General features: G+C 46.2%; 1 protein-coding gene across 5 annotated transcripts in view; it reads right to left on the reverse strand.

The window, feature by feature from the left end:
• The window catches only part of EXOC6B (exocyst complex component 6B), a 362323-nt gene that overhangs the window by 72892 nt on the left and 267696 nt on the right, over positions 1–21735 (reverse strand). For all 5 annotated transcript variants that reach the window (XM_068402994.1, XM_068402990.1, XM_068402991.1 and 2 more), the window contains one exon: positions 15795–15868. In XM_068402994.1, the coding sequence (XP_068259095.1) occupies positions 15795–15868 (74 nt within the window). The remainder of the gene's footprint in view (positions 1–15794; positions 15869–21735) is intronic.

Here is a 21735-nt window from a genome sequence, read left to right on the forward strand (position 1 = left end):
GAAGAAAAGATTGGACATGGCACTTAGTGCCATGGTCTAGTTGACATGGTGGTGTCAGGGCAATGGTTGGACTCGATGATCCCGGAGGTCTCTTCCAACCTGGCTGATTCTGTGATTCTGTGATGTTCCTTGCTATATAGTGCCACCTTGCTGTCAATTCATCAATAAAAATGACAACTGCTTTGGTGCGAGACACGCAGTACGTTAACCTCAACTGACCCAGCTTCGTGAAGGAATCATTGCCTGAAATACAGTATTAAAGTCAGCTTAAAACACAATCCTGAGATCCTGACTCTCAACTTATTTGGAGGACACATCTCCTCTGTGCTGGTTTCTTCCAAAGCTCCAGTACCGCTGTCATTCCTATACTTGCTCTCCACCGTTTCAGCTTCAAGTATGAAAAGGTCAAGTTTCCTCTCCTCTGTCTTCTCTCCTTCATCGAGCTCTTACACCTCACAGCCACCTGCCTTTCCTCACAAACCTGATCTCATTTATTAAACTCTTAATCCACGTGTACAGCACTACATAAATGCTAGGCGATATGTGTGTTCTTTAAATCAAATAGAAAAAAAATCAATGGGAGAGTCTGACAACAGACTGCTCTGGGGCCAGTTGCCTAAGAGGCAATTAATAGCTCATTCCTGAAAGATACGGGGTACCGAAGGCTTCTCAAACAACCACCTTGCAATTGGAAGTCACCTTGATGGATAAAAGCACCAGTGGTCCTGTCTTGTGTACTTTCCCCAGATGTTCATCACACCGCTGGTGGCTTTTTGATTTGCACGTTATCACAGAATCAATCAGGTTGGAAGAGCCCTCTGGGATCATCGAGTCCAACCATTGCCCTGACACCACCATGGCAACTAGACCAGGGCACTAAGTGCCATGTCCAGGCTTTTCTTAAACCCCTCCAGAGATGGTGACTCCACCACCTCCCTGGGCAGCCCCTTCCAATGCCTAATGACCCTTGCTGAGAAGAAATGCTTCCTAATGTCCAACCTGAACCTCCCTTGGCGAAGCTTGAGGCTGTGTCCTCTTGTCCTATCGCTAGTTGCCTGGGAGAAGAGGCCAACTCCCACTCCACTACAACCTCCCTTCAGGTAGTTGTAGACTGCACTAAGGTCACCTCTGAGCCTCCTCTTCTCCAGGCTAAACAACCCCAGCTCCTTCAGCCGTTCCTCGTAGGTCAGACCCTCCAGACCCTTCCCCAGCTTGGTCGCCCTCCTCTGGACTCTTAGGTCCAGGTGCCCTCCTACCTTCTCTTAGGTCCAGGTGCAAAACCTGTGTGTGTGTTAGACTGGTTTCATCTTCAGCCAGAAACTCCAACAAGCCTCACAGCAGAAAATTGCCACTCCTCTGCACCGGTGGTCAGACCACCTCAATCTTTATCAATTAAAGACCATTAGCCTAATTGCTCTTTTCCTCCCTATGTACTGTAGCACACAGAACCCTCTTAGCACTCTGCTGGTCTCACATACCATCCTGGAAGTCAAACACTGCTGTTTTGGATACGTATAAAAATAGGCAATAATAAAGGTACTTATTCTAAGATTTAGCCAAAATTGCACACCAGATTTCTAATGCTTGTTACATCTCTGATGCTTTGGTGAAGTTTGTTGGGTTTCCAGGACTAAGCGCTCGTTTTACTAATGGGCAGGAATGCAAAGCCAACCTGAAAGATAGAAAGTCAACCAAGGATGCTTCTGGTTTATTCTCTTTAACACTGGGTGTGAAGAACCATAGAACCATTTAGGTTGGAAAAGACCCTTAAGATCATCAAGTCCAACTGTTAACCCAGCACTGCCAAGGCCACCACTAACCCATGGCCCTCAGCACCACATCTACATGGCTTTTAAATCCCCCCAGGGATGGGGACTCCACTGCCCTGGGCAGCCTGTTCCAATGCTTGACAACCCTTTTGGTGAAGAAATTTTTCCTAATACCCAATATAAACCTCCCCTGGCACAGCTTAAGGCCGTTTCCTCTCGTCCTCCAAAAGAACTGCCTCTTGGAGACTACATTCCCAACTCCTGGCTCCTGAAATTGCACAGGTACGTTTAAGAATAGAAACTGAAACTGCATTAGCACATACACCTGGAACATGACCAGCCATGGGCTAGAACAAAACCCACCTCATCTTCCATTACTTCTACTAGTAGCAGAGCTGTTACCTCAAAGCTTGATTTTGTCACTACAACAGATGTTGGCAAACATCTAATAAACCAACCATCAGTCACACAAAGCAGTTCAGGTCCTAAAGAGAGGTATCTGGTACCATTTTAGGTACCTAAGAGTATCCACCAGCTGGTATTCCAGCAGGGCACAAGTCTCTTGAATGCCTGTATCCTATCTACCTGTCTCTTGTGGACATCTAGGATACCGCTGGGCTTCTGTGACAGCAGTAGACATCCACATTTAGACACCTGTACCACTCCCCTCCTATTCTAGAGGCAAACTGCACTTAAACACTGAAGCACCGATTTAGAACAAGAGCACAGAACTTCCTACTATCACCAGATCAACCTGTAAACCTTCCTAATAGAACCAACCTAGGAAATAACCCATTTAGACATCTAACAGCGACAACTATTGCGTTGTGTTTAGAAACAAACACACGTGCCCTGGAATCAACAGAACCTATAGGAATGCAAATGACTATTTTTATCATGGGATGGGGAGGAACTAATGGAAAAGTTGAAATAAATCATACTGTGGCCTCTTCTCCCAAGCAACCAGCGATAGGACAAGAGGACACAGCCTCAAGCTTCACCAGGGGAGGTTCAGGTTGGACTTTACGAAGCATTTCTTCTCAGCAAGGGTCATTAGCCATTGGAAGGGGCTGCCCAGGGAGGTGGTGGAGTCACCATCTCTGGAGGTGTTGAAGAAAAGATTGGACATGGCACTGAGTGCCATGGTCTAGTTGAGATGGTGGTGTCAGGGCAATGGTTGGACTCGATGATCCCTGAGGTCTCTTCCAACCTGGCTGATTCTGTGATTCTGTGATTCTGTGATGTTCCTTGCTATATAGTGCCACCTTGCTGTCAATTCATCAATAAAAATGACAACTGTTTTGGTGCGAGACGCACAGTACGTTAACCTCAACTGACCCAGCTTCGTGAAGGAATCATTGCCTGAAATACAATATTAAAGTCAGCTTAAAACACAATCCTGAGATCCTGACTCTCAACTTATTTGGAGGACAGGGAAGTGGTGGAGTCACCATCTCTGGAGGGGTTTAAGAAAAGACTGGACATGGCACTTAGTGCCATGGTCTAGTTGACATGGTGGTGTCAGGGCAACGGTTGGACTCGATGATCCCAGAGGGCTCTTCCAACCTGGCTGATTCTGTGTGATTCTGTGACACATCTCCTCTGTGCTGGTTTCTTCCAAAGCTCCAGTACCGCTGTCATTCCTATACTTGCTCTCCACTGTTTCAGCTTCAAGTATGAAAAGGTCAAGTTTCCTCTCCTCTGTCTTCTCTCCTTCATCGAGCTCTTACACCTCACAGCCACCTGCCTTTCCTCACAAACCTGATCTCATTTATTAAATTCTTAATCCACGTGCACAGCACTACATAAATGCTAGGTGATATGTGTGTTCTTTAAATCAAATAGATAAATAATCAATGGGAGAGTCTGACAACAGACTGCTCTGGGGCCGGTTGCCTAAGAGGCAATTAATAGCTCATTCCTGAAAGATACGGGGTACTGAAGGCTTCTCAAACAACCACCTTGCAATTGGAAGTCACCTTGATGGATAAAAGCACCAGTGGTCCTGTCTTGTGTACTTTCCCCAGATGTTCATCACACCGCTGGTGGCTTTTTGATTTGCACGTTATCACAGAATCACAGAATCAACCAGGTTGGAAGAGCCCTCTGGGATCATCGAGTCCAACCATTGCCCTGACACCACCATGGCAACTAGACCAGGGCACTAAGTGCCATGTCCAATCTTTTCTTCAACACATCCAGAGATGGTGACTCCACCACCTCCCTGTGCAGCCCCTTCCAATGGCTAATGACCCTCTCTGAGTAGAAATTCTTCCTAACATCCAACCTGAACCTCCCCTGGCCAAGCTTGAGGCTGTGTCCTCTTGTCCTAGCGCTGGTTGCCTGGGAGAAGAGGCCGACTCCCACTGCGCTACAACCTCCCTTCAGGTAGTTGTAGACTGCACTAAGGTCACCTCTGAGCCTCCTCTTCTCCAGGCTAAACGCCCCCAGCTCCCTCAGCTGTTCCTTGTAGGTCAGACCCTCCAGACCCTTCCCCAGCTTGGTCGCCCTCCTCTGGACTCGCTCCAACACCTCAACATCTTTCTTGCAGTGCGGGGCCCAGAACTGGACACAGGATTCAAGTATTCAGCATTTATGTCAAAAAGTTGAGTGCTTGACTGGCAAAATATCACAACAGGCTTTCCAAGAGCTGTTTCCTTGCTCTGAAACGACGATGCAGCTGCACTTGAGAGATCCCAAGGAGAAGAATTACAAAGATGCATTGGGATATTGTTTCCCTATGGCTTCAAAGGCAAGACTGATCTGCAAAAATGACTTTACCACCCACCAAGGACCAGCTGACGCCTTCCAGGGAGACCCAGCAGCTGAGGCGAGCGACTCTTCACTTTTACAGCAGCAACAGGAGCTCTCAGGGGAAAAAAAAAACCTAACCCACGCTGCACAAGGTGAAGCTAGGATGTCATGAAAGGCAGCTCCATAAAGGCTTTTTTATGGATGGCTCTTCCTCACCAGCTTAAGAGTGACAGCTCCTGAGCACGCACAGATTGCCAGAGCGGATTTGGTTTCACAGGCGGGGATGTTGAGGTGAAGGGCAACCACCTCTGTCCCTCTCTGTTCTCCATCAATCCTGCCTCAATCAGCAGGTTAAAGGTGAAAGTGGGCCTTGTAACTCCAGCAGTGTCCATTTCCCTGGTCAGATGACTGTCTCACAGCCTCCTGCAATTAGAATGCATGGCAGGGAGGAGATGTCTCATCTCTCCTCCCACCAGCACAGACCAGCTCCTGCTGTTCATGCCCCACGGCAGACGCCTCAAGTAACAGCAACCTGTTGTGGGGTGAAAGGACCACAAGCAGCCAGAGCTTAGGGTGCCCAGGAGGAGGCAGGGTCTAGAGTTGAGTCTTTGAGGAATAAAACCCATCGAGAATGTGTTCCCGTTCCAGTGAAGGGTCCCCTTTTGCTGAGGTTCTTCATGGAGACCCATCTGAGTGGCTGCACTGCTTGTTTTACCACAAAATATACATGAAAACAAGAGAAAGGAATAATGAGTGATCGCATAATCACTGAATCACAGAGTACCAGGTTGGAAGGGACCTCAAGGATTATCTGGTCCAACCTTTCTTGGCAAAAACACGGTCTAGACAAGATGGCCCAGCACCCTGTCCAGCTGAATCTTAAAACTGTCCAATGTTGGGGAATCCCCCACTTCCTTGGGGAGATTATTCCAACGGCTGATTGTTCTCATTGTGAAAAATTGTCCTCTTGTGTCCAATTGGAATCTCCCCAGGAGTAACTTGTACCCATTACCCCTCGTCTTTTCCACGTGACTCCTTGTAAAAAGGGAGTCTCCATCTTCTTTGTAGCCACCCTTTAAATACTGGAACATGGTAACAAGGTCTCTTCTTTTCTCATGGCTGAGCAAACCCAGCTCTCTCAGCCTTTCCTCATTTGTCAGGCTTCCTAGCCCTTCGATCACCTTTGTGGCCCTGCTCTAGACCACTTCTAGCCTGTCCAAAGTGCAAAAAACCCAGTCACAGAATCAATGAGGTTGGAGGAGACCTCTGGGATCATCGAGTCCAACCATTGCCCTGACATCACCATGTCAACTAGACCATGGCACTAAGTGCCATGTCCAGTCTTTTCTTAAGAAAAGACTTAAGTCATTCCCAAGCAAACCCCATGGGTCAGCCTAAAGGACCGATTAAGGTGAGAACAAGTATCTCCCACTCCACCACCTTCTGATTTCCTGGTGCACTCTTCACATGACAGCTCGAGGAATTTAACACCCAACCACAAGGTAGAAAAGTCTATTTTTCGCTTTCAAATTCCTCATTTCCTCCCTTTATTTCTTTTGCCTAGCCCAAAAATCTCCCAATGAAAGAGGATTTAATTGTTTGTTTGTTTTTATTGTTCCAGGCTGTAAAGTGTCGACAGGCTCCACAATTTCCATTGCCATGCCCTAACGAAAGAAACCCAGGCAGCGCTCTCCGTGTAAGAGAAGTGCTAACAGAATATGTTTGCACTCGAGATTTTTTTTTGTTGTTCAAAAGCTCTGGGGAGCATCCAGGCACTTTTAGTTCCTCACCACACCAATACATCCTTCCTGGATCAAGACTGATGGATTCTGACCGAGTCCGAGCAGCCAAAAGGACTAGGGATCGGTGCGATTTTAATATAATTGAACTACAAAAGGCTATGTTTAAAGTAACACTAAGACTAGCTTAAACCCACCAAAGCAAGAAAAATCAGACTTAAGGCTCTCAATTTGCTCTGAGCTCATGCCTTTGTGTGTCTTTCCCTCTCCCCATCCCCATTCTGCAGAGCACAGCGAGGAGCAGCAGCTTGGATTTTCAGCACATTGAAGCATCCTTCCTTTGTGAGTCAGACAGTTAACACTGATTTAAACATAAATAAACTACTTAATGTGCCCGTTTCAAATACTGTTGGTTTTGGGGCACTAAAAAACCCATACCCTGAGCCTAACAAGCAAGAAACACAGTGGTTTGGCCAAGCCCCTGGAATGTCCTTGCTGGTGCACTGGGTTAGCCACAGCACGGGGGATTCCTGCATGGCTCCGCCTGCCTGACAATCCATGTCTGAGCACATCTCCACGGGCATTTGCTGAAAGATGAATCAGAGTGGAGAAAAAATGCCTCTATCTGTCACCCATGATGGGTCTCCAACATGGAGCACCTTTCTTGATGAGTACTCTGGATGGGTTCTTCTCCCAGGCAACTAGCAATAGGACAAGAGGACACAGCCTCAAGCTTCGCCAGGGGAGGTTCAGGTTGGACATTAGGAAGCATTTCTTCTCAGCAAGGGTCATTAGACATTGGAAGGGGCTGCCCAGGGTGGTGGTGGAGTCACCATCTCTGGAGGGGTTTAAGAAAAGCCTGGACATGGCACTTAGTGCCATGGTCTAGTTGTCATGGTGGTGTCAGGGCAATGGTTGGACTCGATGATCCCAGAGGGCTCTTCCAACCTGGTTGATTCTGTGATTCTGGGTTGATCACCACCAGAGGTGCAGGACACCTGCAAGAGCACGCCCACACGTTGGAGTCCAGTCAGACCTTTAGGAGATTCCAACACAGTTTGCAAATCATCTCTTGCTACTTCTTAGATGTGTCATAACTGCTGTGGGACAGTTTGCAATCAAGGTCCAAATGGTTTCCAGAAAAGAGAAAGCACCTTGCTTTCCTCTGATGTTATCAACAGGAGTTAAAGTGGGTGGTGCTAATACCAAGGCAGAAGGATGAGGTGATATTAAGACCATGAAATAAGGCAAAAAAAAAGGTCCCTCATTAACCATCTGCAGGGTTTTGTTTGTTAAGTTTCGGTTGGTTTTTTTTTGAAGTCATTCCCTCCATCTTATCTTTCTATTTCTTCACCTCTTCCAAGTTTCCTAAGGAGATATGGGGTGGGAGACAGATGGCTGGAGACACCTAAATACCTTGAATAATGGAAATCAAAAGGGCATAATAAGCGCAAGGGGTGACATGGAAACAGGTCCCACATGCTAAGGTGAAATCCAGCTGTGAGGGCCTCAGGCACACCTTGTTCACGGGTGAAACAGGTCCCACGTTCTCACCATAGCAGGTTTCTAACCTGAACTGAAGGGTATTGATCCTCAAGCTTCGCCAGGGGAGGTTCAGGTTGGACATTAGGAAGAATTTCTTTTCAGAAAGGGTTATTAGACATTGGAAGGGGCTGCCCAGGGAGGTGGTGGAGTCACCATCTCTGGAGGGGTTTAAGAAAAGCCTGGACATGGCACTTAGTGCCCTGGTCTAGTTGCCATGGTGGTGTCAGGGCAATGGTTGGACTCGATGATCCCAGAGGGCTCTTCCAACCTGGTTGATTCTGTGATTCTGTATGGCAAGTTCCACCTTCCAAAGAGTAGACGACTCATACTATATGAGTATATTAATTTCATGAGGTTTTAAATGGGCCCTAATAAATCTATAACTTTACACAAACTGTTACTTCCCACCAAATGATTATAGCAACTGTTTTCAAAGGTAATTTCATTCCAAATATGGATTTAGACAACAAATCCAGGCACTATTTCTTGAGAGAGAAAGCTAATGCACAAATCTTTTTTTTTTGTTAACAAAATTATTGTATTACCCCCTGCAGATAACTTTTGAGAAGAAACTCAGCATGGTGCTGGAGTGGCCCAGACACCACTGAGGTCCACCATAAATTAACACCAGACTTCAGCTTTGAAATTGGTTTCCTCAGCCAATTCAGCACTTAGAAAAACCAGCGTAATTCGGGTCTGTGGCAGCAGAAAGGTGTGACAGAGGATGAAGGCGTTAATAGCTCCACTTCTGGGAAGCTGATGTGGCCACGGCTTCTGGATGCCTAGAAAAGCATTTATCATGTTCACGGGTGTTAGGAAACAAAATACCATTTAATTGGCAGCATTTGGCCTGCCTTTTCTGGTCCCCATCATCTGTTTAGACTCTTCAGGTCCTCATGTTTGCGCAAGACCCAGCAAAATGGGCAGTTATTAGTTGGCCTGTAGGCACCACTGTAATGAACATGATTAATAATGGTAGATACATTATCCAAAAAGATACCAATCAGTAGAAGGAACTCAGAGAGGAGCAACAAAAGTAATTACCAGCCTGGAGATACGATCTTAACAGCAAAAACCTATATTTAAGGGTAATGATAAAACTAGCTCAAACCCATCATTGCCAGGTAATTAAGAAGCAAGGCTGCAAGTGGAACATGTGTCTTCACACCTCTTGTTTCTTTAGTGCACAAGAAGATGACATTTGCAATGAAAGATTAATAGAATTCAACATTTCACTTGACACCGCTTGGGAGGCAGCTGTTGGCAGGGCATGCAGGACCGCTCTTGAGAGCCAGTGAAGGGCTTCAGACAGCTGAGCTGGAGAGGAGAACGTGGCAGAGGCCACGTAGCCATGGGTAAATAATTAAAGCAAGCACTACTAAGCAAGAACAGGGTAAACACAGGAGTAAAGGGATGCAGTTAAAAGGAGAGAATGTGAGATGTAAAACGTGAACCTCCAGGGGAGGTTCAGGTTGGACATTAGGAAGCATTTCTTCTCAGCAAGGGTCATTAGCCATTGGAAGGGGCTGCCCAGGGAGGTGGGGGAGTCACCATCTCTGGAGGGGTTTAAGAAAAGACTGGACATGGCACTTAGTGCCATGGTCTAGTTGACATGGTGGTGTCAGGGCAATGGTTGGACTCGATGAGCCCAGAGGTCCCTTCCAACCTGATTGATTCTGTGAACATTGTCTTTCTATGGTAAAAGTCCCCGTGCAAAGGGCATTAAACACTAAAGATGACCAGGAACCAAAATGTACAAGAGTGTTTCTCAAGAAAAATAGTGTATAGATCCCCCGTGGTGCAGTCTTTGGCCAGAGCCCTGCAACGGGTGTTTGGGAGAACCAGCCAAGCTGCGAGGCCAAAGATGGGCACGGCAGGGCCAGGGGGATGGCAGCCTGCACAACAATTTGGAGAGGGAAAATAGCAACTGGCGAGGAAGCAGATGAGCTGAAACCTGTGAGTCACCTTTTCATCTCTGCCTTACTGCCTCCAATGATTAACGCGGCAGCTACTCTGTCTGCAACTCCTCTTACGACAGAAACCTGGGCTTCAAAGATGCAAGCAAGTACATGTGAAGCAGAGACATCTTGCCGAGATAGTTAACTTAATTGATCCTCCCTCTAATACGATTTTCAACTTCTGTTGCATCTACCAGTAAAACAAGTGGGGAAAAATAAGCCAAACCAGTTTCACATCTAACAAGCCTCTCTCCACGCCACTGCACACTCATGGCACTGGCAGTCCCTCTCTCAGCAGGCTCAGGACTGGCTCCAAGGCTCACCCAATGTCTTGTTTTCACACTACTCATCAGATAATTTGACTTTGCAGGGCAGGGAAACCACATTTAACCGCAAAATATGAAAACAAGTTTAAAAAAAAAAAACAACCCAAGGCTTCCTGCCTGGTGGGAACAAACTTACATGCTGTCCTGCGTGCCACCTCAGAGCTCTTGGAGGGACCATCTCCATCTTCCTACTATTGAACTGTCTCAGGTAACAGAGTAAAGAGGTGGCCAGAGCCTTGCAGTGTCATGTCAAGGCACAGACCCATAAGGCCTTTACCCTTCAGCTCAAATTTGCAAGGGTTTCCCCTCGGCCACCATGCCCGGGGCTGGATATGGAAGCCCTGGACCACATGGTAGCTGTAGGAGACAGGGCTACATCTCACTTGCTACAGGCTTACCTTGCACAAATCCAAACCTCTGAGTGCCTTTAAAGCAGCCAACAACCAAGTCAGATGAAGTTTAAGAACCTTATTTATCATCTGATGTTCTGATAAGAAGCTAAGCTGGATATCCACGAATGTCAGCACTACCATATCTCTCAACGTCCCCTCACAGTTTGCTGGTCCCTCCAACGGCGCAGGTGGTTCCTTAAAATCAAGCACAGAAGCAAGAAATCCAGGTTTCCCCATGGATTTGTCTCAAGCCTGAGTCTAAGGGATGAATTCACACTGCAGCTTTTCCCCTCTATCTTGGCTCATATTTCCAAAAAACTTTGTAGGACTGTTGTACCTTTGAAGCCCACCAACCAAATATGGCCAAAACGGGCCAGAAGATTCAGAAGTCACTGGGGAAACTAAGATGGACACAAAGATAGAACAACCACACATTTCATAAGGCTCAAAGCTCCTGCCTAACTATGTGTTTTCATGTCTTCTAAATGAAAAAAAACCCTTCCAGTAACTAGGCAAACAATGCAGAAGAGATGGGAAACCAGTATGAAGGGAAGAACAGGGCACAGAGCAGGGGTGGAAGGGGATTGTGTTCCTGAGGGGAACACTCTTATTGAGCATCTCTATCAGAGGTAATAGGGAAAAATTAATGCATCAGAGGGAGCCCTCTCACTACGCAGCTGGCCAGCATCCAACACGAACCCACAATAACCACAACTGGTTTTCAAATGCAGGAAGAAGATGCATCAAATGTTTGCTATTGGACAAGCGGTAAGCGGAAGAGATGTTCCACAGCCAACGATAGCGCTCGTCTGTCTTAACCTCACCGATGGGGTTTGAAGAGTGGACACTCAAATTCACAATCACAAGTTACAACCATAAAGTAAAACACAAAAATGATGGAGCAGAATCACAGAATCAATCAGGTTGGAAGAGACCTCTGGGATCATCGAGTCCAACCATTGCCCTGACACCACCATGTCAACTAGACCATGGCACTAAGTGCCATGGCCAGGCTTTTCTTAAACCCCTCCAGAGATGGTGACTCCACCACCTCTCTGGGCAGCCCCTTCCAATGTCTAATGACCCTTTCTGAGAAGAAATGCTTCCTAATGTCCAATCTGAACCTCCCCAGAAGAATGGAACCTTCCTGTCCGCGTGCCTCCAACAAGACGGGCTCCTGTCTGCCTTTCTCTAAACCCCCCTTGATGCTGAAGTTTGCACTTGCAGAGGAAATTCAACACACAGGATTTATAATTTGCTGGACAGACAGAGAGGCCTAGAGTAAGGAGCTCTAATCCATTGAGGACGTTCCCTCGCTAGAGCCCAGAGTGAAATTCTTTGAGTGCTGGAGACAGATTTTCCTTGGCGGGCAGCCACGAGTGTTGATCTGGCTTCTAGGAGAGATCAGCATGGCTGTGGATTGCAGCAACTTCACAGACAAACATAAAACCTTCCTCTTCAACCAACTTTCTTATAATAAACCCACGAAAATGAAAAGCTAAAACATTTCCAGCTGGCCAAAAGCTGCAGAGAGAACAGTGAACTTATTGCATGTGCAGGCTTGGGGCTGATTTGAAGTCTCCTGGAGCTCTTCAGGCGTATTTGGACATTCAGTGGTATTTGGACAGAAGCACCTAAGTCACTTTTGAAAGAAAGATGCAGACAACTAAATTATTTAGGCACCTTTCATCTTTTAGCAAGGTTATTTATGGAACCAAATTCATCTCAGATTTCTAACACGTAGTACCAAATGCATGAGGAAAGTTTAAGGGGGAAAAGTAACTACCACTTCCTTGTAAAGCCTTAAATATTTGTGTATCACTGTCAGAGCCTTGCTATAAAAGAGCTCTTACAAAAGGATTCAAGACACAACTCGGTTTACTTTATCACTTCATTAAAGGTATTTATGGATTTCAAATTGTCCCAGGATGGGAAGAAAAGTCACTTTGTAACTGACTGTCTGCTCAGAATAGCAACTTGGATGCTCTGGGCTTGATTCTTTTTACCATATGGTGATGGAATTGCTCTCAATTTCCTTGAGAGCAAGAAGAAAATCAGGCTTTCGATGTACAGAGGGATCTTACACTTGAGTCTGCTGCACTAAACAAGGAGGAACCCTGATGCTCCTAGACAATGACGTTTTTATAGGGTTTATTTTCCATTACAGGGATCTATAATTAAGACACGAACCCAACCACTACATTTTTCTACCATTTTACAGTTTATTGTACTAAGAATTAATTTTGGTCATTCCCTTAAACTTAATCATCCCACATTACTCTGAAAATTTTCTCTCATCTACAATTGCTCTGCAACAGCTAGGACTGAAATACACCGGGAAGGGAGGGGGAAATCTCTTTAATCTCCCTACTCACTCCGTGCATTTTTTGCCCAGTCATTTTTCCTCCTTACATACCCACGCCAGACGGCTTCTGCCTGCTCATGCAAAGCCACACTAATTGACAGGACCGTTCCAAGGGAAGTATAAACCTACCTGAAACATAAACCTGAAATTACTTTTAACATTTTGAGAAGCCTGTCTGGATTTCAGGTTGGAAACACCCTTTCACCAGCTATGTCAGAGTTCATTCCTGGGCGAAGGAAACCAGCCAGAAACACAAACACGTTCAGGTTGTATCTTTTTCCCCCGTTCATAGCTTTAAGTCAATATTGTGTTAACATTTAGCGGCTTAAAAGAGAAAGAATGCAATGTCCAAAAAGAACAAATTAAAAACAAGTCGAAGAACAAATAAAAGGCCTGTCCTTTGCTGTACCTTCATCCATCCACCCTTCCAGCTTCCCTGCTCTCAGGCTTTGAGCTGGAGCTGCAGTCCAGCAAGAAGCACCACAGTGGTGGAAGCATTGGACCTGTGATGGCCCCAGAGCAGCCAATGGAGCTTCACACAAAGGGAGTTTGGTGACGTTATATGTCACGGGATTAGGCCATCAACAGGACCAAGGGAGCTGGGAACTCTGTCATCTTTCCACGTTATACACCAGTGACAGGTGGATTCTTTTCTACTTGGAGCAATGAGATGTTCATAGAATCACAGAATCAACCAGGTTGGAAGAGACCTCTGGGATCATTGAGTCCAACCATTGCCCTGACACCACCATGGCAACTAGACCATGGCACTAAGTGCCATGTCCAGGCTTTTCTTAAACACATCCAGAGATGGTGACTCCACCACCTCCCTGGGCAGCCCCTTCCAATGGCTAATGACCCTTTCTGAAAAGAAAGGCTTCCTCATGTCCAACCTGAACCTCCCCTGGCCAAGCTTGAGGCTGTGTCCTCTTGTCCTATTGCTAGTTGCCTGGGAGAAGAGGCCAACTCCCACTTCACTACAACCTCCCTTCAGGTAGTTGTAGAGTGCAATAAGGTCACCTCTGAGCCTCCTCTTCTCCAGGCTAAACAACCCCAGCTCCCTCAGCCATTCCTCGTAGGTCAGACCCTCCAGATCCCATTGTGTTGTCCCTCCAGACCAAGTGTTGTCCATTATCTGTACAACACTTGGCATCAACAAGCATCCCTGTTATCCTGAAGACAATGTAGGACTGCCTGTCCTCACCTGAAACTCCAGAGGCCAGAGCATCTCCCCTTTCTCCTCGCAACATTCAGAAAAGCTATTATTTTTAAATGCAAGGAAAAAAAGTTGAGAGTACCTTCCAAAACAAAGAAGAAAACGCCGTGTACAAAGACAACCATGTGACAGAGAAGGAAGAATTGTAGAGGGCTACTGTTCAGCTTTCTCCTCACCCGAGCTGAATTCAGTCGGCTGCATTTTGCACTTATGAACAGCACAAACATTTCACTGCTAATGCACTGCCTCGGAGCAGCTGAACCTCACCAAGCAGTTCTAAGGCATTTCATTCCTCAAACAGCCACAGCTTTCCTCTTCAAAATCCCCACATTCAAGTCTTCATGCTTGGAAAAGGACCAAAGCGTCCACATTTCCTTATACCCAGCAGGCTGCGAGCACGTCGTGTACTGCAGTCAATAAAGTGCCAAGAAGCTAATGAAGATAAAAGTGTCAGCGCGCAGCAGTGATAACACACACCTTTCCCATGTCGCTATTTTGACCATTTTGCAAACAAATTTGGCAGTTACTGGCAGGCCCGAGTCCGAAACGTGAACACGCGGCGCCTCGATGTTATTAAACTTATTGCTGCTCTGCAGAAGCGTCATGGGATAACAGATTGCTCCCTGCACATCAATTGGATTCAGAGAAGTTCTCAAACCCTTACGGGTTAAAAGCGGCTCCAGCATGAATCGGAGTCCCAGTGGTAAGGAGATCATCGATACAAGGGATTATGCAGATTTAAGAAATACCCTCGGCACCCGAAAGTTTTCAGAATGCAAACTACGTCAACCCTGCAAACAAGAGGCACTGCATCATGATGGCAGGAGGGACAAAGCCAGGGGGGTTTAACAGACAAAAAAAGATTGTTTTAATAGGAGAGAAGCATCAGTCATTGAGTCTTACTTCATTCACACTTTCTATCCAACCCATCCATCTTCAGTGCCAAGAGATGACAGGACCACCTCACTTTTTCCCCCCAGCCTAGTATATCAATAATGCCCATTTCTACCCCAAACAAATGACTCGCTAGAATGGCCCTTTTCCCTAAATTGCCTTGCCAAGCCCCACAAATGCCTCAGTACCTGCTATGGTCAACTTGGCTCTAACGGGGCCCCCTCGAGAGGTGGGCACCGCTGGGTGGAGCCTTCCCCAATCATCTTCCCCAAGAGCCACTTTGTCATTCATTGCTGGGGACCATCTGCGGAAGAGGGGACCGGGGAGGGGGGAGAGCCGAGCCAAAGACGGACACAAACGGGCGCGCACACTCATACCCTCCCCACACAAGCTCGAATGCAAATTCCTTCGCCCTCGCAGAACGCCTCTGCGGGCATTATCTGCGAACAAAAGTCCTCGAGGCGGGCGGTCTCTGCATCACTGCTCTCTCTGTTAGCACCACCTGCTTGGCGTCAGCCGGGAGAGTCGCCGAGTTATCTTTTCGCCACGTCTGCAGAAGCCAACGGGAGCACAATGGACCCCATCGGCCAGGGTCAGGCATGGCTTTCTTTCTCGCCCCTGTACCACCAGCCCTTTTCACCTCCACCATCTCCAGGACCCCAGAGCGCTCAATAAGGAGGTGGCTTCGAGCGCAGAGAGGAGGAGGAGGGGGGAAATATAGGTCTCTGGCGTAAATCGCCGACGCCGTTTCCCCTCCTCTCCCTTTCCTTAAGACCTGATGGTCTTCAGTCACACATCTTAAAAGAAAAACAAAAAACAAAAACACAAAGACTTACTTGTCTCAAGTCGATGAAGGCCAACTGCAGCGTGTCCCCTTGGAACCCAGGCACTGGGCCGGATCTGGCAAACTCTGTGGGAAAGAAAAGAGGATAAAAAGCGCCTTTAACTAACCATGGACAGGGAGATTGGCAGACGGATGACAGGGAAGACAAGAGAGGCTGGGGGAGAGGAGGACCGCGCTTCTAAGGAGTCATGTCTCCCTCCCTTCAGCGTCTTTGTTCGCCCTTCAAAATTCGTGTCATCAAAACACCATTAATTCCACCGTCCTGACAGCAAGGAAACTGTACTAATTCGACCTGAAATTTATTCCCATGAGCCGTACTGGGCTTCAGAGTATTTGTTTTGTGAATGGACAAACAACTCACCGCGAAGAAAGGGGGGGATGGGGGTGGAAAAGTTTTTCCTCTCAAACACAATAAAATCTTCAGCTGTGAAACTCTTTTCAGTTCCGAAAGCTATTTATATTTTAGGGCACTGAAGAAATTTTCTAATTTCACGCCTGTCACCAGGCGCCATAAGCATTCATCAAAAAAATATGCCCAGCCGCACCATTAATTATTCGGCAGCAGATTATTTGCATTATCTGGTATGGACGCGCTATTGCCAGCGTAGAGTCACCCCAAATGGGAAGAATCGCGGCCATTATGTGGCATATTTATTTATGTTGGATGAAGACATCTGACAACTGAATAACATTGGCTTCCAAAGCAAAGAGAATATTTCCAAGGCCATGTTTACCTCTTTCCAGTGTAATTTGGCCAAAAATTCATACTTAAGTCATTTATTTTTCTTCTAATCCATTATTTAAACGAAGTCTAAAACCACTGAGGGGCACTTGAACTTATCCATGCTAGAGGACCTTAGTTCTTCCATGCCATTTAACAGCTTTTACTTGGTAGCACTCATGAAGCCAATGATTGCACATATTCAAGTGTGTCTTTTGAAGATACGCCTGAGGTTGATTTTGCCCAACTTCACTTAATTTTCACCCTCTTTAGTTACAGAAGTAACGTCTTTATCTCGGCTCTCCGTGCAACTTTTCATCACCAAAGGGACCTAATTTGTGAAGCCACAACTCAACATCATGAAAGACTCAAGAGGGAGCTTCTGCCTTTGGCTGAATTTCGTTGCTCCTGCAGATACTGTAGATGCTGCACGCTGGAAAGAAATGTTTTCTTGAGATGCGACCAAGCGTGATGGCAGAAAGGAAGAAGGGAGGGAAAATATACACCATCCTACAGATTTTTAAGTTATGTAATGCCAGAGCCCATTATCGTCCAACTATTCTGGTTTTTACTATAAAGGAACCTTCAAAACAGCTCCTGCAGCTCCACAAAGCTGAGGAACAGGGATGGCTCGGCAATAAGGAAGGAGGTTTTGCCTTCTGTCTCCATGACTGCACAAAGGTACTAAAGGACAAATCCCGTCCTGTCCTTAAACGCCAAACAGAGTCATTTCATGCCAGATGGTCTTCTCCTTGAATGTTTCTCCTTCCAAAAGTTATCTCATTTTCAAGCAAATGCCAGAAAAGAAGGAAAACAAATCATTACAGTCCTATTTTTAAAGACTTCCTATAGCAGCCCAGGCATATGAGCAGTCCCCATGGCTCTAATGAGAAGAGACTAATGAATTAGGCATTGGGATTCAGCCCTGTTCCTCAACTGCCTTATTTCTGGAAACCAAAGAAGGGTCATTTGTCAGATTCTTTGCTCTACCTTCCATTAAAATCTTGGGATGGAGAACATCCTTCAACACAGACACAGGTACCTCCAGGGGCCTAGCCGCCAGATTTCAGACACCCACGGCTTTGCTTTTTAATCTTTTCAGATGCCAGAAGAGCTCTAAGATTGAAACGATCACTCATCTTTGCAGTCATCACTCAAGCGACAACTGCTGCAGGACAATAGCAAACACAGCTGTAAAACTGTTACTTTTATCCATCGCTACTACTAGAAATGAAGAATAAAAACTAAAAAGAGAAAGTATGTACGTGGCCCCGCACTTCAAGAAAGATGTTGAGGTGTTGGAGCGAGTCCAGAGGAGGGCGACCAAGCTGGGGAAGGGTCTGGAGGGTCTGACCTATGAGGAACAGCTGAGGGAGCTGGGGGTGTTTAGCCTGGAGAAGAGGAGGCTCAGAGGTGACCTTAGTGCAGTCTACAACTACCTGAAGGGAGGTTGTAGCGCAGTGGGAGTCGGCCTCTTCTCCCAGGCAACCAGCGATAGGACAAGAGGACACAGCCTCAAGCTTGGCCAGGGGAGGGTCAGGTTGGACATTAGGAAGAATTTCTTTTCAGAAAGGGTCATTAGCCATTGGAAGGGGCTGCCCAGGGAGGTGGTGGAGTCACCATCTCTGGAGGGGTTTAAGAAAAGACTGGACATGGCACTTAGTGCCATGGTCTAGTTGTCATGGTGGTGTCAGGGCAATGGTTGGACTCGATGAGCCCAGAGGTCTCTTCCAACCTGATTGATTCTGTGATTCTGTTACTGTTCACATTTAGATTTTGGATGGGAAAAGCATGAATCAAAGCCAGCAGAAACCATCCATGGTTGTCTCTACGCACTGTTTGCCACTTTTGCACAGGATGGGACTGGACAGAGCGAGGAGCTGCTCAGCTTCCATCCAGTTTCACTGACCAGTGCTGCAATATTTAGGCTGCAAATAGTCCAAACTGAGTTTAAATTTAACCCTCAAAAACTGTTTTAATTAATTCTAACTGTAAAGGCATTTTCATGTACGTTTGCTATAAAATTTGACTGTCGCTTGCCTGTGCCAGCGCACACACGCAAGGGAGGACTAACGCAAGCTTTCTGACTCTGATCTGCAAGGCATAAATCATCTTTACACATTTGCTGTACACCCCACTGTCTCATCTGGAAAAATTATCCCAAAAGCCACATCAATCCTAAAACACACCCACTTTGGAAAAGCACGTACCTGAGAAGCTAAAAACTGTTGAGATGCAAGAAATAGCGCTGGAGCATCCTCTCGAGAGAAGAAACTGCCCTGGGTCACTCTGTCGCAGACGTCCCTGGGTTGAGGTACCCAACAAACTGACTGAACCACTACGTCCTACCCTCTAAGGATGGGGCCACATCACGTTACTAATTATATTTGAAGAAACTCTGGAAAATAGAAACCCTGAAAGGACTGCAATGAAAGAAAATTTCTATTTTGGATTTAAGGGCTTCACAGCTGCTAGGAATCTATTTAGGAGCACACATGGAGTCGTGAAATTTAAGATCTTCCCAAAAGCATGAATTTCAAATCCCCATGAGAAAATGCCTGTGACTAGGTCTTGAATATCACAGAATCAATCAGGTTGGAAGAGCCCTCTGGGATCATTGAGTCCAACCATTGCCGTGACACCACCATGTCAACTAGACCATGGCACTATATTTTCACAAGACTTGTGAATTTATCACTACTGTCATCTGCTCATGAGCAACCCAAGACAGATTTCATCCCAAGATGTGGTTGCTCGTTAGCAGCTCACCTCTAGCTGTCTCTTACTAAGGAACTAAGGAAGGTTGGGAGAGTTACGGAGTGACGCTGCCCTTCAACACTGAGCATGACAACACTGGTAGCACATGGAACCAACATTTTCTTGAACAGTAATTCTCATCAAAAGAACAGATTGGAGTCTCTACGCATTAACAACGCACTTGACGTCCAAGAAGTGAAATGACGTATGAGATCATATTATTTGTATTACAGAAGAAATGAGAGCAAGAATACAGCTCAGATGGTAGAAGAAAGCTGCTACAGCACTTGGCTGTAAGGAGCCCGAAGAGGAATGAATGCAATGCTTCACCCCATGGTTGTTACAAAAATAGCCGTACCTTCTGTAATCGTAGGTCACATTTTACATACCAATGCCACACACTTATTTTGAAGGAGGAACGAACAAAGTCTTAAAGAAAAAAAGACACAAAGAAGAGAACAGAGCTTTAGAGGAAAGACACAGCCAGTTCTTCTTGGGTTTAATCTCTTCAACCAGATTTCAGGATAATTTTCTCGAACAACCAAGCACAGTGCTGGCCTCAGTACTGTCGGGTTCGTTTATTGTACTGTCTCCACTACCAAGGCAAGTGGCAAACATAGCAAGCCATCTACAGTACAGCCCCTTGAGCAGAAAATCACAAGAGAATAGAGCAGATCAGTATGCGGCTGTTTGTACAAAGCATTTAGCCAGGCTAAAGGTTTGAGAGACTTGTGTTCAGGCCAAAAAAGTAATGTCTTTGCAAGGTCTACAGGCTTGGGCCACCCAGGGCAGGTCACAGGGGGACTCTAACCTCTCTTCCAAAACATTTCACCGATGAAAGAATCAAGGAACAGGAACCGTTAAGCCCTTTACAATGAACAAAGAATAAAGAGTTCAAACGCACACCAGAAAAGAGACATCCACTGTAAATTAATTATCCAGAACGGGGAAATCTCTTTTTGTGTACTGTAGACGGCGACGCACACAGAGACGGGGTCTTACATGTATTGTGCGGTTCAAATAAACACAGCTGGTAACTTCGTTCCTCAAAAACATAATTCTGAGGGTAAGATTTTCTCTAACTCACATGACACTGCCAGAATCCATGATGGCAGACCTGCAGGATCAAGGTTACAGCAGCTCCTGGTGAGGGGAACCTGGACAATCCGCTTGTAGTTGGATCAGTCATGAACAGGATTTTGTATTTGAGGAAACAACCATCTCACTATTCCTCAGTGAAGAATATCAGCCTCAAAGTGACCTGCCTTAGACAAACCCTTGGAAGACTTAGAAAAGTCAAGCAACAGGACCTCTTGCACCTTACCCAGAGGCACAAAATGACACCCTGAGGGCACTCAAGCTGAAGAACAGATCTCTGCGTGGACTTTGGAGAAGCTTGCAAGGGAAAAAAGGTGAGAAATGACAGGTAGGAATTGAGGCAAGAGGAACAGACACAAGATCCCAGTTTCTATACTGAGCTTTTACTTCACCCACACCATTCCCACGCAGCCCTGCTTTGAAGCTGTTCCCCATTATAAGCCAAATTATCAAAGCTCGTCCCCATCTGGGGAATTCCAGACAGCTGCAGGGAGAGGGAGGAGTCACCCAAAATACACGGAACTGGGTCAGATTAAATAAAAATTTCTACCCCTCTCCATCACTTGTTCCTCTGATGGAACAAAGATGAGCCTGAAGTCCTGTTATTGCACAGAAATGAGTGGTCTCCAGGGGCAATGATGGTCTCCTGACAGGGCTGAGGAGCATCCACAGCCCCAGAGAGGAACTCCTCACTGCTGGACCACTAGATGTTTCCAAGTAGAAGAAAAGGAAGCTCTTCAGAAGAAATTGTATGAGATGTGTGCCAACAAAAGGTCTACAAAATCAAGTTGCAGATCTATACAGGTTCCCAAAGCCATAACCCAAGATGTACATGGATGTTTCTTAGCAGATATGAAGTTCTCAGCTCCATTAAAATACCATTACTACGAGAAGTGGAATGTGCACACCTCACCATTAGCTCATTTGAGCGGCAAAGGTTGACAAGCATCAGTAGTGTGTGTCCACAACGGGTGGGGAAGGGAAGGTGGGTACAGAGCTGAGGAACTGTGTGTTCTTCAAATTGCTTAAACAAAATCAGGTGTGGACAGAGGTGTCTTCTCTTCCTAGAGTTGCAAAGGACTATAAGGATGGTAAATAAATATCAGCAGGTATCCTGGTAACAAAGCAGAACACAGGAAGGTGTTGGACATGGAGGATATCCAAAACGTTGTAGCAGACAGCAGAGGTTGGGGACTAGAGGACAGGAGAGGCTGAGATGACACTGTGGGATTAGCAAGAGGTTTACAAAGGAGACAGATGAGAAGGAAAACAGAGAGAGAAACACTAAAGCTGAAATGCTGAAGGAGACCAGGTGATGGTTTATAGGACAGATGAAGGACGAATATAAGGCAAAAAT

Source organism: Nyctibius grandis, chromosome 6 (genome assembly GCF_013368605.1).
Source record: "Nyctibius grandis isolate bNycGra1 chromosome 6, bNycGra1.pri, whole genome shotgun sequence".
Classification (NCBI taxonomy): domain Eukaryota; kingdom Metazoa; phylum Chordata; class Aves; order Nyctibiiformes; family Nyctibiidae; genus Nyctibius; species Nyctibius grandis.